General features: G+C 41.7%; 2 protein-coding genes across 3 annotated transcripts; both read left to right on the forward strand.

The window, feature by feature from the left end:
* The first annotated feature begins 3,671 nt into the window (after positions 1-3,671).
* Positions 3,672-6,222, forward strand: neurl2 (neuralized E3 ubiquitin protein ligase 2). 2 transcript variants are annotated; one of them, XM_071463317.1, is made up of 3 exons: positions 3,672-3,786; positions 3,878-4,696; positions 5,327-6,222. In XM_071463317.1, exons 2-3 carry the CDS (start codon positions 3,916-3,918, stop codon positions 5,440-5,442), a joined length of 897 nt encoding a protein of 298 aa, XP_071319418.1. In that variant the 5' UTR covers positions 3,672-3,786; positions 3,878-3,915; the 3' UTR covers positions 5,443-6,222. The 2 variants fall into 2 exon arrangements, with proteins under 2 accessions (XP_071319418.1, XP_071319417.1); XM_071463316.1 differs by having other exon boundaries at positions 3,775-4,696; positions 5,327-5,574.
* A 733-nt stretch (positions 6,223-6,955) lies between these two features.
* msrb1b (methionine sulfoxide reductase B1b) lies at positions 6,956-9,912 on the forward strand. Its single transcript, XM_071463318.1, has 4 exons — positions 6,956-7,317; positions 8,095-8,237; positions 8,433-8,550; positions 9,369-9,912. The coding sequence occupies exons 1-4, from the start codon at positions 7,056-7,058 to the stop codon at positions 9,383-9,385; spliced, it is 540 nt and encodes a 179-aa protein (XP_071319419.1). The 5' UTR covers positions 6,956-7,055; the 3' UTR covers positions 9,386-9,912.
* Positions 9,913-18,120: the final 8,208 nt, after the last annotated feature.

The following is an 18,120-nucleotide window of genomic DNA, read 5'->3' on the forward strand; positions in this document are numbered from 1 at the left end:
TCACCTAATAATCATATGCCTGCACCTAACTAGCACTGGTCAGGAGATGAAAGTAGTAAAAATGTGGTGTTTTCATTTCATTCATTCATTTGTTCACAGGCAGGGAGAAGGGGCTTGAAATGTTTTCATGACAATAAAGCAAGACAGAAGAGGGAAAAAGAATGAATTTTCCCTCTTTTTCCCTTCCTCCATCTTGGCCTACATAAAACACACTGGAAGCCCTAGAAATGACAATAAGAGGAACGGGGCAGAGTTGTGTGCTGGCTCCAGCAGGGATGAGAGACAATTACCCCCATCCATCACTAACTGGAGGAGGTGTTCCTGCATGCATGACTGACAATACTTACTCAGGACCACATATGACAGGAATGTGCTTACAGTATAAGCAGAGTTTAAATTAAAATTTTAATCACTCTATTATTATTATTATCATCACCCCCTTAGTTATTTTATTATCTGTTGGTTTTATATTATTATATTTGGTAGACACAGAGCCAAAAGAGAGTAAATATTGTTTTTCATACAGATAGCCTATAGATTTTCAAAGGGAATAAACTTGGTTGGTGCTACAAGGTGGAGCCTTTCCTCAGAGAGCTTTTTGTAACTAGATGTCCCAGCATTGAAACAGAGAAGGTGGTGCCCATCAAGGTCAACAAGCATCACACAAAAACTGTTCAACTGGCAAGAAGCAAAATTACCACCCTTAACATCTAAACCACAGCCTGTGCTTCCACAGAGAGCAGAAACAATGAGCATCTGCCCATGACAGAGCTGAGAATGGATATAGTTGGCCACGGCCCTGTCGCAGTTGAGGTCCATGGTAAATAGCACATGCAGACCTGAAACCTGAAAAATATTATGGTTGTGGACCACCAGCAGTAAGCACTCACATTCAAACCTATCAACTGTGTCTGCAGTGGTTCCTGGTGTCTGTGTGCAGACCACCCTGTACAGGGCACCAGAGGTGATGCTATATATTCCATTTAATGAGACCAATGATATGTGGTCTGTGGGCTGGGTAGTTGCTGACCTGGCCACTGGGTATCCTCTCTGTCCTGAGCAGACGGACTTTCACATGCTGCGCTTCATTGTAAAAACTGAGTTCCAGCCTGCGGAGGATGTGCTGGACTGTCGAACAGATTATTATTTCCACAAGCAGCATAGGAGTTTTTGTTCAGGATGGGAGATACATCAGACTCAAGTGTCTTGATGACCTTGAGCAGGTGATGGAGATAAACTGTGGACACCAGAGAGTCCAGCATCTGTTAGTACATCTGGTCAAGAGGATGCTGCAGCTGGAAGTAGACCTGTGCCTCGAAGCCCTGGAGATTGAGCAACATCCAACACTCCCGTCCTGACACCTGCATTGTGATAATGGACACGGAGGAGGCTGAGACAGACGTCCTCTGGCAGCCCGCCTCATCTCAGACTGCAGGACCAGGGAGCCTCCTTAGACATCACAGAGTCACAGCTGCAACTGTGTTGAGAAAGCTGGAGACGCAAAAAGTAACACTGTCAAGGACCAGAAGAAACCTCCTCTCTTCACATTGTAGCTCTTGTTGTTTCATCTTTTCTTTTGCAACACATCACTCATGCAGCTCACTCTGTGACATTTTAAACATTCATGTCACTCTAGTTGCCGTTCATACCTAGGGGTGTTGTAGTGAGGGGAATAATGGAACCAAGTTCACAATAATTATAAGGTGTAAAGAGTGTAATATCACATTCCCTATAGTCTTATTTCTTTTGCCTCTTTCCCTATATTTAGTAGGAACCAGTAAGTATTTTATTAGTACCTGAGTCATACAGTCACAAGGCATACATTGCACATCAGCTGAAAATGTGGAAGGCTAATATGCAGGTATCTGGTCACAAAGTCAGATGTTAAACTTCAGAAAAAGTGAAGATTTCTCTTACAAAAATGCTATTTCATTTCATCAAACCCCACAACCCTGCAATGGAAAAACACTCAAACCTTTACACGATACAGCTTTTTAATATAGAGCTTCTTCTGATCATATTATTTTTTGATCACACAGAGATTCCTAAATCCCAGGTCGAACAAGAAAAAAGAAAGAGGCAGCTCCTTAAGTTCATATAAAGTACCGCAAAAAAAGATCAGTTGAAGGTTATTAATGTATCAGATCTGGGAATAATGGCCAATGCTAAAACATACACATAAAGACTAGCATGCTATTGCTAATGACTTAGTCAGCTATACAGCAATATTTATATAAAGTTTGCTAATATTAGCTAAGACTAGCCATCATATTAAATGTTCTTATCCCATCCCCTCCCCACTGGACTGCCCTGAGGATCAGTACCAGGACCCCTCCTCTTTGCAATATACGCCACCTCCGGGGTCCAATTACCGGCTCACATGGCTTCTGATACTATTGCTATGCGGATGACACCTAACTTTACCTGGCATTCCCACCAGACAACCCCACAGTCTTGCTGACATATCCACATGGATATGTCCAGTTGTGCCCCTTTGCTCTATACAACATCAGAAAAATCAGGCCTTACTTGACTCAGTGCGCGACCCAGCTCTTGGTCCAGGCCATGGTTATCTTTCATCTTGACTAATGCAATGCTCTTCTGGTGCGCCTTCCTTCATGCACAATGAAACCCTTGCAGATGTTCCAGGCTACCCATGGCTACCACATCAAATTCAAGTCACTAATGCTTGCCTTCAGAGTAACCCATCTACTTGAACTTCCATCCCAGCACACAAGGCAGCTGCAGTCCAAACCGTTAACTTCTGTGGTTCCCCAATAGTGGAATAAGCTACCAAATGCTATCAGAGCATAGACGTTCCTTTCTGTCTTCAAGAATCCCTTGAGGACTCATCTCCTCCAGGAGCACCTCCTCTCCTATTAACACCCTAACATGCCTAACTAGTACTTACTATGCACTTTCGGTGCACATCTTTACTTGATTTCCCTGCATTTCTTACTTAGTACCTCTGGTCATATGTTAAATGAATTTAACATTTAATTTGAAAAAGAAAGCATGTGACATCTCCTTTATGAAAAAGTTAGCTATCCTCACTTTAAAGCTCTAATCTCGATCAGTGATCTCTTTACACCAGTTATGTAACTAACTGGGCTATGGATGAATTAGATTCTGATTCATACGTAATAAATATCACTCAATACAATACCTGCTACCTTGAGACTGAAGTGATATAAACTAAGCAGTATCAGCAGTAAGTGACACAGTGTGCAGGAGCCTTTAATCATAAGAGTTTCCCTTTTAAAATATAATTCTTCAAATATAATTCTTTCATTCATTATTATATTATAATACTATTATCATGCTATATTATTTTAATTGCTGCTTTACATAAGAATGAAATCCCGGCTGTATTTGCATGGACTATATTTAGAGTACAGCTATGAAAGGCCTGCTGTTTAACATATCTCCCTGGCATATGGCATTATGATAATTATTCAGTTATTACTTCAGAACATGGGTTTGTGAGATTAAATGAGTGCCATGGCCCAGGGGGTTTCGCTGCTCCTGCTAACCCCAACCCAGTCTCTGTGCATATCTGGTGTATGCTAAGGGGGGTGGCCATGCACATGCCCACAGTCACACACACACAGATAACTTGCCATCTGTTGACATATGCAGCTGTTCAAAAATAGCCCTCTACCAGAAGCTTCCCTGAGTGGCTGACAGATAGGCAGAGCCGGGGCTCTTGTCGTGTTAGTGCAAGTTGTTGTGTCTCTGCAATGAAAGTCAGAAACCACTGCAAGAACATTGGACTGGAAAGTTTTTGTAAGTCTAACTCTGTTTGTTGTGCTTTTCTTCACAACCCAATCCAACTGTGAATGATTTGTTCATAGTTCATTTCTGTTCTCTGCACTAGAGTGACTAGAGTTTAAATAGTTGGAAGCATACTTTAAAATGGAGTGCGTTCCTGACCAGTTTATGGAATTCCACCCCATTCATGGTACCAACGTCAGACTGGACCACTCAGGAACCCAGGCCACCCGGGTGGAGAGCTTTGCCAACGGGGTGTGTTTCAGCAAACACCCTCTGAATCCTGGGGAGATTTTTCTCATAGAGATCGAGGATAAAGAGCTGGGCTGGTGTGGCCACCTGCGGATGGGTCTGACTGCCAGGAATCCCATGAGCTTAGAGGTGGTACCTGAATACTCCATCCCAGACCTGACGGACCAGGGAGACAGCTGGGTCTTCGCCATCACACGCAACCACAACAAGATTGTAGAGGATCCTGGGGTCCAAGAGGCCGGAGATGGGGGACTGGCTGGGGGTCAGAGGCTTGGGCGGGGGGACTTTGAAGATGGAGCTGGAGGTGAGGGAAATGGAGGCGAAGGAGGCAACAGCATGAATCCGAAGACTTTCTTTACTGACTCTCACTTGTACATTGAGAATGTTCGGATTCCCAGAGACAAACTGGTCGGTAGGAGCCGGCCCGGACGCTTCAGCCACATTTTGGATGACTTGTACAAAACCAACGCATTGCCTCCAACAGCCAGACGCAGCAGGATAGGAGTACTGTATGTGTCTAAAGGGAGAGACCTGGCTGATATGCATATTGTCATCAATGGTGAGGATATGGGAGCTTCTGCAAAGGGGATCCCCACCGTCCAGCCTCTCTACGCCGTGGTGGACGTCTTTGCTGCTACTAAATGCGTCCGAATTGTCCAGGTGGAGTATGGATGTGAGTGTCCCAGTGATTCTTTTAATCATGCATGGTTGGATTATGAGGCAACAGTGCCACGTCTGGGCGCACACTGTTATTGAAAGAGACACAAAACCACTACAAATAACATGCTGCTTTGTGTCTCTACAGTTTGCAGGTGAATCAGAACTGTCAGAGGGAGACACAAAAACAAAAATGATATTTTAAGTCTCTGTAATTGTGTTACATACAATTGATACACCTAATTGTGTTAGCTTTGTGTCTCTTCGGGGTAGTTTTGTATGTCTTCATGGTAGTCTTCAGTCTCTTTATATTTGTTTTAGATTGCTTTTTTAGTTGTTTCATGTCTTTGAAGTCAAGTTGTGTCATTTTGAGTCTCTGTATTTTATTGCATCTCTTTGCAGGCCCTAGTTGCTTTGCATCACTTTTTGGTTGTTCTGTGTCTCTTTGTAGTCATTGTGTTTCTCTTGTGTTCACATGATTGACTTTCTAGCATGAAATATTAGCTCTTACAGCTCTTACTTCATACAGAGGCTCCGGCTCAGTGGCCTATGTTTAATGGTCCATCCATGCATATTTTTTATTCCCCCCCCTTCCTTTCTTCTGTTAATCCACTGTCTTTTTGTTCTCTCTTTTGTGTTGCTCCAGTCTCATCCTTGCAGACCTTGTGTAGGAAGGCCATCCAGAAGCACATTGTCCACAGGATGGCCATTGACTGGCTGGAGCTGCCAGAGGCACTCAAGCACTACTGCAAGTATGAATGAAGGATTAAGACCTGCGACAGATGTCATGAATATCATTTCTGAACTCTCTCACAGTTTCTACCTGGAAAAGGATTTTTATTTTCAATATGGAACTCTGTGTTTCATTTATAACATAAAGCTGAAAGTGTTTTGTTGGTTTTGGGCACTGATAAATTTGACATCATTTGTCTGAGATGACAACTGCACACTGAAAGAAATTCACAGTGTTCGTTTGGTGTCTGTGCGATTACGCATCAACTCTCTCCTCACAGCGTATGTGCTGGAAATAACTGTGGTATGATTCATCATTACTTTCCCTCTTTGAAGGAATAACCACAGTTCAGTTTATGTGTTACGTGATGAGACTGCAAAGTTCTTTTTAATGGTGTCAAAGTTCTTTTTAATGGTGTCAAACCCACTGTACAAAAAAGCGTGCAATGTCTTGTCTTTGTCTTCAAACTTTAAATAATCTATATCGTTTAACAAGTACATAATTCAAGTTGCAGCACTGGACATCACATCAATTCACACCTCACCGTAGGTGTTTCTATGCAACAGTGAGAATCATCTGCATTTCCTCAGATCAGCTGTCTCCTTAGCAGAGGTGGGGGACTGGAGCACATGACTTGACTCATGTCAGACTTAAGTCACAAATTTGAGGAGTGGAGACTTGCTTGACCAACACTTGACAAAAGACTTGACTTGTCCTGGTATTCATGACATGTGACTGATGACTCAAATTAAATATTTGCATTTTCTATATATTCTTAATGTAATTAAAGTTACATTTTGTTTTCAAAACATGATTGTGTGATTTCTAGTGCGATGCCGTCAAACCAGCGGTCATGGGAAGGGGCTAAAATTTGAATGAGGAAAGAGTAAACATCACAGGTTCCACATGTAAAGTAATAGCAATAACTAGAATGACACTCAGCAGAGCACATACCTCAGCCAAGGCCAAACTGCTAATTAAGGAAAATGATTTAAAAATTCCTAGATCCACCCCTTTATCTGCAGTCACAGATCTGGATTCTACATTGCCACCAAGTGTCAAATATCAGTAAAGTTTATAAGGTGTAAGCAGCCGCACTTTTTGTTAATGCTGAAAGCAAAACTGATTTAAATGTGGAAAGTGGGGTTGATCATTGGAATTTCATACAACTTGACTTTACTTGCTTGATCTCAGCCATGACTTGACTTGCTTGACTTACAGCAGGGACTCACCTTGATTCTCACTATGGCAATTTGTCACTTGCTTGTGACTTGCACGTGTCCCACCTCTGCTCCTTTAGATTTTTATAACATCTTACCACTAATGCTTTGCTGTAACAGCGCAGAGGTCCTGATTGAAAGACTGCAATATCAACATGTTACTAAAAGGAAAAAAAAAAAAATGGCCCTGAAGTTGAATTGACATATAGTCTCTTATTTCATTAGGATTTTATGACCTTAACATCTTCAGTGTTCATGCTAAAGATAAAAACTCGTGGCTGCTGGTGAACAAAGGAACAAGTGCTGGGGCACTGTGACAAATCTGTCCACACCTGCAGCCGTGGAGCCAACACCGGCGCTCGCTCGATGACAAAGATAAATACTGATGCGGTGACCTGCGGTGCAGTTCCAGTTTGGGTCGCATGTCCACCTGTGCGCTTGCGTTGTCGGACACTGCCATCCAGCGTCGAGGCAGGAAACAGCAGTGGGCGGAGCTCCCGTTAAATCTGCGGCCAGGATCACCTCACATGCGGGGAGGAGAACCGCCGCCGCCCCTGTTATCTGTCGCTGCCGCCGGAGGAGAGGCTGAGCCACATTCAGAATTCCTCGGCCTTTATCTTTACTACAAAATGTCTTTCTGTCAGTTTTTTGGCGGCGAGATCTACAAGGATCATTTCAAAGCAGGTGAGCAGGCGGTGACCGTTATTCAGTCAACAGCGTTGTGACGTAACCTCCCTTTAGTCTGGATTATGGAGGATAAAATTACCTCTTTTTTTTTTTCTTTTTTTTTTTGAGGCACTTTATTATAAGGTCTGTTTAAAGCGTCTTGTTACATATGAAATTAACTATTTTATTATTACACAATAGTCTAAATATTGTGTAATGTTTCAGTCACAGGTGCAGAGAAAGGGCATGTGGCGTGATGAAATTTAGGGATAAAGACTAGTTTGCTTTGATTTTTATTTCATAATATTTTTTTTTTTTTGAAGAATTTGATATAAATAGATAAAATAATAAAGAAAGATGTTAATAATGATTACGGTGAAAAACACCGTAATATAACTTTGTTTCAGATAAAAATAAACCTTTTAGCACTAAGGTTTGGCATGTTTCAGTAAAATGACAATTACAGTGCTCACTAATTTCTTTGGCCTGTAACCCTTCAAAATAAAGCAACTTGGGACCCTTCATTGCATGTTATGGTCTTGTGACACACAAGTTGTCAGCTGGTTTTAGAGATCTGAAGAGGTTGTAAATATCCAATGAATAAATACAAACAAATGAGGGAGAAAAACTTTTTTCTTGACTCAACATGAACAGTTTTATTTCATTTTATCCCTTAAATCATGTGACATAGTTTTACTGTAGGGCCCATAGTGGAGCCTAGAGCCTCCAGGTCATTTAGATCATTTTAAATAATGAAACAAAGCAACTCTCTTTAAAAATAAATGTCCCCTGCAGGTATGTATGTGTGCTCCAAGTGTAACCATCCCCTGTTCTCCAGTCGGTCCAAGTTCGCCCACTCGTCTCCCTGGCCAGCTTTTACTGACACCATCAGAGAAGACAGTGTCACCAAGATGATGGAGACTCTCACTGCCTACAAGGTCACAGAGGCTATAATCTCACGACTTTACTATTGTTCATTTTAAAAGACTGATCCATCTTTGTTTTACTGCTGAACCATCATTTACAGTCAGAAATCAATACTTTCATAACTGATATATGTATTGACTGTAAGGTTATGACCCACACGAGCTACAACAGGAGGTTTATTGTGTAATGGTTTCGTTTGTACCCAGGTCCTGTGTGGCAAGTGTGGCAACGGCCTGGGCCATGAGTTTGTGAATGACGGGCCAGAGGAGGGAGTCTCACGTTTTTGAATATTCAGCCACTCGCTCAAGTTTGTCCCCAGCAAAGGTAAGAGGACCACAGAGTGAGGACTTTGTGGGCTAACTGCTTTCATCTTCAAATACCGGGCCTGCAGGCCGAAAAGGCTCAGTTCCACCAAATCATAAAACCTGCCTCTCCAGAAACATATGCTCTGGGTTGCACAGGACAATCCACAAAACCTCACTGTCAACTATTTCACTTGGGAACTATTTTCAGCCAAAAGTAGAAAATAATGAGGACTGTCCACAGCGAGATCTGAGATTCTGTCAAATAAGTAGGACACTGTTTCTCAAGAGAGATGTTGGTTTTGAGGGTTTTGAGGGTGTGTTTGTCTACACTCCTTTCTGCACCAGGCACAAATGAAATTCCATTCACCTCCAGGCTCTGGGCATACAGCAACAAAGTGGCAGAGGCCTTAAAGCTTTCACAGTTACATCCAAAAATACAGTATCTATCTACAGAGCTAAATATAACAGAGTCAAGTTGGAGCTGATTTGAACTACTTTGTAAAAAAGGTTAAAATTGATTTGGCGATTAATGAGGGAGTTTTTTTTCCACTGCATGATATGTTACTAGCAGATCATGTTTTTTATGAGAAGAAATCAGTAATGTAATTTAGTTGTTTTCCACCACTGCATTTTATTCCATGTGGGTGAAATTTGTATTTAACAAATGCATTTGTGTCTCTTTTTCAGTCTGTCCACTAACCATTAATGCGATGTTCTGCCGCTGCACTACAAAAATAATCTGTTTGTGTGATTTGACTAATATGAATTTTTTTTTGACTCAACATTTTTCTGACTTCACATGCTAAGAAGTGCGTTTCTCTTTTGTCTCTGTGCCAGGCAAGGACAAACAGTAGAGAGCGAGGTGTGATTTCACTCCAGCTGCTGTATCTGCTGCTCAGTCCAGGGTGTGTGATGAGGTCGGGTCAGCCGGTGACGTGGACAGAAGAAAGGCCTGAGAGGGACATCCTGTCCACTGAAGAATCTTTGACCAGCCTCTGACACAGGGACCAAATATTCCTTGAATACCTCATGTCTAAATACATCTTAATGCATATCATTGTAGCAAAAATTAGGTTTTGCAACAACAGTTAAAAAAATATCATTAAACAGGCATTTGCCAGTTACTGCTGCTCTATTTTCTTCATTTTACATTATGCTGCCTATATCATTTACTCCTTCCCAAAAGTGAATAAAACCACAATATCTATGCACTGAAGAGTTCACATTTCTAGTCAGTTTGCACTGACTTGGTATTTGTTTTGTACGTCTATTTTGAAATCACTCAGTAGCAAAGAAACTTTTAACCTAGGTATGAATCAGATGCATTTCAGCTCCTGATACCTCGCCTGAGCAAAAATAAAAAATAAAACATCTCTCAGAACCTTTTTGCATTTGCATTTTCTTTGAAAAACTCACATTTGAGTCAAGAGTTATATGTTCTCCAGTGTGACAATACTGTATATTGACGCTCATATTAAGGAACAAACAATACAATATAGTGTGATAGATCTTGTCTCTCATGATTTATTTGTAGTGGTCGACTGTAAGTACATTTAACTTTGGCCAAAATTTGATGTTTTTTTACTTGCCTTTTTAATGTATTTCATATTTCTACTTATGTGCAATTCAGAAGAAAATATTGTGAGACTTTTTACTATATTTTTACATTTTAAGGTAATTAGATAAAGATAATTACTTCAAGAAATTAGGATTTTATATTTAAAATACATTATGGGCATGTAAAGTATGATGCAATTTTATACATAAATAACAACTACAAACCAAGAATATGTAAAATCGTAACAAATTCCACCTACTGCAATGCTACCTTTGATATTTTAAATGTGTTAATATTTCTTTCACCGTTTACTTGTGAGAAAGATGAGTAGAGGAACTGGATTGACCTGTAGATGGAGCTGTCCTTCTTATAGAGCTCCATTCCTCTACAGACATGAGAAGAAGGTTTTGCCAGTTAAGTGAGTATAATGTAAACAGAATGTGATACCATCTTTCTGGTGCACTACCTGCATGTTTCGTCTGCTGCATGTGTAGAAACACAAACTGTATGTGTTTGTTGTCATGCATTAACGATGGATGTCGGTTGCTTCAGTCGCCAATAGGGGCCCAGGCTCTGTCTGTGGCCCAGCTGCAGGCCTTATCCTCTGGGCTCTGAGGATTGGCAGAGACCCTGAGGTTTAGAGGAGTAGCCTGGCCGCCTGGTGAGACACTGAGGGCTATCATTACAAAGGAAGTACACACACGCAAAAACACAGAAAAAACATGTGGGCCAGTCAACACGCTGCCATACTCCTCTTGGACTTCACACACACACACACACACACACACACACCACTACTCTGAAGTAGTTCCACCTTGTGTTATCACCTTCTCATATACTCTACCTTCTCATAAAAAATTCACATCCAGACACACACACACACACACACATCAAAACACACAGAGAAGAACACACTGTACTCAATTTTATTGCTCTCACCACAACAAGTTAAGTTTGAAGCATATTTTCTTTCAAAACATCACTTCTTGCAGCGTGCAATTACCAGAGGTCATCATAACATTCGAAGATGTCGCTGAACTCTCGGCATCAACAGTTTGAATATTCTGGAGCGCCACTCCACATCCATCCACTTCTACACACTGCCAAAGGTATTCAAATGAGTCTCAGGCTTCAGTGTGGTGGAGGAGCCTGACCTTGCATTGAGTTTGTCACGGCTGAGTAAATTTCCTCTTGTGTTTTGTTGGCAGGCAAACGTTCAGAAGTTTATTCTTTTAACACAGCGTAGTCCGTTTGGCGAATGTATTTACCCAAGTTGCTTTACTGTACTATGAGTGTATGCATTTTTGGCATAGATGCTTCCGCTAGTAAGCAAACCCACAGCCTTGGCAGTGGTTGTGTTGTGTTCGGACCATTATACTGCACAGGAGCAGCTATGGCCGATAAGCACAAAGCAAGGTGACGCCCGTTATCAAAGGTAAAACAGTCGGTGGATCCCATCAGTCTGTGACATCTGATGCAACAAGCCACAATTTACTTTTTGATGTACTTACTGTACCTCAGCCTGTTATTAACATATTCTTTGTTTTACTTCTCAGCTGCTCAGGGATGTCTATCAATAATAAAAGACTAAGACCGTAGCCTTGCTAAACTCTGTGTGAGTCAACTTCTTCTCTGTAGTTAGCTAAAGGCTAATTTCAAAATGCTAAAATCCTCACAATAACTGCACTAACATGCTGGTGTTTGGAGGGTATAATCTTTACCAATGGCTTACTTACGTGTGTCCTTTGCAAATTAGCCCTAAACAACGGTATTTGATGATAAACCAAAGTTTTATACAAATTAAACTGTGCTAGAAAAAGCGAAGGGATGACCAAATTTATTCCAGTCATTCAGATGGAAAGTTTGTTGTGAATATGCTCCAAACAGCTAATGTACAGACGTTAGCTAGCGACACACACACTAGCTGTGTCCCAGTTCAGGGGCGTCATCCTCCATCGGCTGCATTTGAAGATTGCATCAGAGGTGCGCGACAAGGCCGTTCCATTTCAAAGGCTCCTTCAAATGCAGCTGAGAGACGTGGCTTTCTTTTCCGAGGCTACAGTGGGTAAACTCCTCATACACAACCTATCCTAAGCTTTATCGTGCATCTGTAATGAAAATAATATGGCAGCAAACAATTTTGACAAAGCGCCTGAGGATTACACTATTAAGTATTGGGTTTGGGCTCAGTTGAACAGCTAATGGTACAACTGTTAAAACCAAGGGTCTTAAAACCTCAGGTTTTTGTGAAAAAAAAAAAAAAAGAATTCTCAAGGTCACTGATGTCACCCATTGCGTGACTCACAATCAGGAAGCATCATTTTGGGTTTCACATTGCGTTTTCCATCGGTGAAATGAAAGAGGCCACTGAAAAGAAGCGCTTTCTCAGTGCAGTGGGAACTGAAGTTCAGGTTAGTGGTGCATCTCCTCTAAGGGCAGACATTACAGTGTTGAGTCGCACAGGCACTGCATTAACCTGGCTGACCTGAGACATTTTAAAGACAGGGTTAATGTTTGATTCAGTGGGAGAAAAATCTCTGTATAGGCATGAAGGAGCTCAATTATGTTACCTACACAGTGTTATAAAAGGGTAATAAAAGGGACAGCTGCATTTTCTAAAAGGTCAATTCAGAGTATTTTTATTGCACTGTTGCATTCAAGGACGCTCACCTTTCCTTTTTGGGCTGTACAGGTGTATCTTCCATCAAACATGAACAGCTTAGAAAGAAATTCCCCACCACAAAATGATTGAAAATGTAAATGAAACCAAATTAGTGTATTCTATGAAAGAAAATGTTTTGGTCTACAAAACAAACACTTTTTCAGACTAAATAAACATTATTTTAGAGCAACTGAGTGGAAAACCCTCTGTTTTCCCAAAGTGGATAAATCCCCCGAGCATTTTGGAATAAGGCAACTTTTCACATTTATGGTTTGTAATTTCTCTGGGTTTCAGCTCATAAGCTCCAGATCAGATAAGATGATTATGCAAAATTGTCCCATCAGTCATCACTGCCCCTGAGCCAAAAAAACAGGTGGATGACATCACGGTTATTAGGGCATATTAGAGCAGCTTGCCGTGCCAAAACACACACAAACAGTGGACACACATGCACACACAGATAATAATTTTGTTATGGGACAGTGAAGCCCCATTGTCTCGAACTAGATAAAGATTTAGATTTAGCCGTTAAAACATTCAAACAGAAATGTCTCCTCTCATAGGGGCAGCTGAAACACACTGCAGGCTTTACCGTACCAGCATCATGGTATGTTTAAGGTATCCTGCCACACAGGAAGACAGGCTCACTTCCATTTCAGGAGTGTTATACGCAGTCTGGATTGGTTAAAGCTTGCTGAATGGGAAGTGTGGTTGTGAGATGCCCATCTCTGCATTTCTGGTGTTTCAGGATATGTTGTAATTTACATTTATTCATTTATGTATACCTGTTATTTACTACATTTTTCATAATGCCTCAGAAATCAGGCCTAAACATGCTTTCAGCCAGTGATGGGTAATGTATGCCATGTACCATATACCAGTGTATAATTATAGACCATTGTGCAAAATGATGAAACTTGATAGATGCACAGCGTGTTATTTCTCCTGCAGAGCACCAGAGAAAACCTGTTTCAAGTGGTCTTTTTCATTTGTTGGCTCATTTGTTCAATCCAGGCTTTTCAAGGGAGGTCAAGCTAGATGACTTAAAGAGGCTATTCCACTGATTAAGTACATCCATCCGTGTACATCCATAAAGCTGTTTGTTTGAAAAATACAGGTTAAAATCAGTGCAGCAGGGGCCAAGATATAGGGGCGAATACCACATTGCAGCAGTGGCCCTTGTTCAGTTCCATCCAGAGACCTTCGCTGTATGTCATACCCCTCTTTCTCCCCCCATGTTTCATCCAAAAACAAAAGCAAGAAAAAAATTGGTTCCTATATTTCATCTTTTGTTAGACCTTCCCTGACTGAACGCCCAGGTCCTCCAAACTCTGGAGATGGAAAAGTTGTGCTTACTTGCACCATCACTCACCAGCAGCTGTTTGTTTACAGCGTTCTGGCAGCGGCAACCTTGAGTTTGGAAAAGTAGGGCTGTTATCACAAACTGTAAATCTGTCTGAAAATTTCAAACTGTCTCAGTGAAAAGTGTGTTCTGTAACCCATAAACTGGCTGCAAACAGCATCAACCTGCAGGCAGCTAACCAGTCAGTCAGTGTGACGAGAGTCACCCAGCATCTGGGCTAAATTATGCTCCATCTTCTGGACACACAGCAAATCTCTACCATCCATCTTGATGCCCTGACATGTGATGCCTGTTGACTGCAGCGCCCAGCTCACCGGGCCTGCTGCGCGTCCCCAGTGTCATCTCTCAGGTCCCTGTGGACCCCACACATGTATGGCCATACATCATACTTGGAGATCCAGAGCATTGAGCTGCTGCTCAATAAGTCAGTAGACAGGCGGCGAGGTATCGACACCTTTCAGCTCCAGAGGGGTTTGAGTTAGAAAGCAACAAGGGACTTTACTGACTTATCACTTCTCTTCTCATATGTCTCAAACGGTTTCAGCTTCTGTAAATATTGTTAGTGTTTATGTGTATATGTTATACATCCAGTGTGCTGGTATGTTGCTCAGAAAAGTAGCACATTATTTCACAACATTGCTGGTGGAGAGGGGTTGATGTTTCAGAGGTGTACTCAGAGGCCACTCGCTCCAGTGATCTAATGCTGAAGGCAGTGGGAAGCCGATGGCCTGAGTGTCCTTGACACAAACTACTTTGTACAAAGTGCTGTCCAGCCACTTCTAAAGCCATATTGTTCTGTTTTCAATTGGCCATACTTAAAGGCAGGGAGAAAGTGCTGCCATGGTAGAGTGGGTGAGAGGCCACAACCGTTCAAATGAGGATAAAGGCATCTTTTCTCAAAGGCTTCATAGTGTTGCACTTATCTGTACGCACAAGAAGTGATGGAAGGAGTTGTTTGCGGAATAAAAAAGAGAAGTTCAAAGCCTACTTAAATCTCCACACACCTGGCCAATTGTTGCCAATTGCGATTGTGTGTGAAAATTGTTAGATACAATCCCCCAGTTCCTACGCTGTTAGGAGGGGCTTTCAGATAATGTTCATTTTTGAGAATGAAAACAAAAATATATCAAATTATGCACTGAAAATACATAAACTCTCATACTGCCAGAGGCTTTAAATTAACCAAATTATAAAAACAAAAATCTCTCATCTTCCTATCTGGCTGTGCAGATAGTTTTGGTTTTATTTTCCAAGGTTTTAAGATATACATTCCTAAGATTTCTTCCTCCAAACCAATACAGTGCAGGTTTATTTTTGTGGTGCTATAGCTTTAAAACAGCCGACACACAAAGACACATTAGTGCTGGGGTTTTTAAATGCCATTACCAATGTAAAGCAAGACAAATGAAGTCCCATTCACCTCCATTGTGTCAGGGCATCTAAAATAAGGGAGGTCTAGTGAGTATTAACAGTGAAAAAGGAGAAAGTTGTTATCATTCTGGCTCTTTATCGGGCCAGAGACACATATCTGAAAACCTGGTCCAATAAAATCAAAGCTGCACTATCTGCATACCTCTATACTACCAGAGCAAAGTGAGAAAATGTTTCTTTGTGATGTGGGTGGACTGACCCTTTAACAGACATCCAGTTGAAAACAGGAATAGATATGAGTCGATACAAAGTTTACACAAAGGCAGCAGCAGGTAGAGACACATCCAGGTTTCAAGCTGCATCTGTCCAATCCTCACCGACCCATTTGCCGTCCGTTAGGCCGCGTTTCTGCTTCAGCATGAATTCCCCCTGACAGTGCCACTGACTGACTGTAAACATCGTCTCTGAGCGCTGTCTCACTGCGTTATCTTCAGTCGCAAGGGCAGATAACGGGCAAAAACTCAGCAAACTGCCTTCAAAGCTGCTGAGCTCCCTGAGCCGGAGCGACGCACGCTCCAAAACTATTTAATCAGGAGCTTTTCTCTTGGCCTCCGCTGTAGACCTGGAATGGTGATATGCTCAGAAAGCAGACACTGGTGTGTGTGAGTGTTGTTAGTGTGTGTGTGTGTGTGTGTGGTAGTGGTGGTTGGGGGGGGGGGGTCATGTTTGTTTAGGCTGCCTGTCTGTTTCAGTGGGTCAGGCTCAGGCTCATAGGGGTATAATTCTGTGGTGAGACTGCTGAAGATCTGAAGAGTTTTCGAAGTTTTCCTGAGGTCCCTCGTGCTCCAATCCATTGATTTCTGCAGCTAGAATCAAACAGAAGATTGTAGACACGTTGATCGAGTCAGACATCTGAAAAGCTCCTATTTTCCAAACTCCTGCATGCACACAAACACCAAGTCGGAGACCATTAGTCATTTTTATTTTGTCCTTGGGTTCTGCAAGTACCTATCAGATGGTCTACCCTGTGCGTCTCTATATTTACAGCCGTGTCCAGCTTCTGATATATCATCCTCCTCTGTGGAATTTCATAGCAGAGAGAAGAAGTGACCAGAATGATTATAGGCCAGTCTTTATTGCATGAATGACATCATGACTGTAGATCATGGAATCGCATGGTTTTGGAAATCCTCTATACACAGCGCAGTAAATCGCATAGTAGCTGTAGCATGCAGGCCATGACTCCTGGCTAAATGTTTGGATTTGATGCAGAGGAAAATGGAAGGTCACTGAAGGGATACCTGCACGCAAAAACACACAGGCACGCACATCAAATGCACTCGCATAAACTGTGAGTAGGCTGCCGTGCGGCTCTAATCAGCACTTTGTACAGGGTGGTCTTATTACCTTGGGTTACACCTGTCAGATAACCTATCAAAGAGGCTGATTGCTTACTGCTGTGGAAAAACCGCCTGACCTCACTTGTGCTGTAACTTCATTCCTGTGTTTGGGTCTTGGCTATTTAATGACCCAACTTGTTTTTGTTCAATGTCACATGAAGATTTTCAGGTAAAGGTCCCATATTTTACACTTTTCCCGTCTTTTATTTGAAGTTTTATTATCCAATAAAAAGACATATTTGTGGGTTTAAGTATGAAAACCATCTCAGTATAGATTTATATGTTTTCTCTCTCATGCTTCTCTCTGGAGCTCTAGCAGGCCGTTTTGTGTCAGTTTCTGAGCCTCTCTTCTGATTGGCTGACTGTTTCCTGTGTGACGCACGGCCAAGCCAACCACAGGTAACAGATTAAAGGCTACTACTGTACTAGTTTTACTACTTGGTAGAACTCACCAGTAAACGCAAATGGAGATCGTCAGGCAACGCTGAAATGAGCCAAGCAGACTGTCAAATTCTGAATGAAATAATCTGGTTTTCAGAAAAAATAAACTTTAGCCACTGGTCTCTAATATTGCTATCCTAGGGAAGGCTGGAATGATGTATTGGCTTCCTGACAGCCAAGAACTGTGCAGCGATTCCTCGACATTTTTCCTGTCATGTAGCTCTCTAGCTCAGCGACAGAATGACCACTTGGTGTTGTGTTAAGTTAAACTAACAAAAAAGTCAGCGGGTCCAGGTGGGCTGTGCTGAGGGCATAGCTGAGGGTGGTGACTGTTTGTGGGTGATGCTGGACTGAGTGTTTTGATACTTTCACAGTATTTATATAGCACCTAGAAAAAACTTGGGACCTTTAAATGAGTAGTTTCACGTTTTGGGACATGTCAGTGTTGCTGAGAGTTATTGTGAAAATCGATCTGTCAATTAAATATGAAGTTAAAGCCAGGACACAGCTAACTGAATGGGAGAGTAAGTAAGTCTATTTACACAAATACTGTACAAAGGACAGTTTTACATTTTGGGATTTTTTTTTTTTTTTTTGGCAAAAGTTAGATGAGAGAATTGTTAACACTTTCATGTCTCAGCTAAACTTAGCACAGGAAACAGGGGAACAGCTAGCATGGCACTGTCTAAACATTATAGAAATCTGCCTATGTTATTTTTAAGATATGGGTTTTCTTTTTCCTTTGGACAGAGCCTGGCTAGCTATTTCCCCCTGTTTCCACAATCTTGTATATT

This window comes from Trachinotus anak, unplaced genomic scaffold (assembly GCF_046630095.1).
Source record: "Trachinotus anak isolate AG129_WGS33_773 ecotype Australia unplaced genomic scaffold, CSIRO_AGI_Tana_v1 ptg000025l, whole genome shotgun sequence".
NCBI lineage: Eukaryota > Metazoa > Chordata > Actinopteri > Carangiformes > Carangidae > Trachinotus > Trachinotus anak.

Bases quoted from the DNA above. Each gene is read 5' to 3' on its own strand.
- neurl2 (XM_071463317.1), top strand. From the start codon at position 3,916: ATGGAGTGCGTTCCTGACCAGTTTATGGAATTCCACCCCATTCATGGT. The intron at 4,697-5,326 runs GTGAGTGTCCCA...GTGTTGCTCCAG, and splicing joins TGTCCAGGTGGAGTATGGAT to TCTCATCCTTGCAGACCTTG.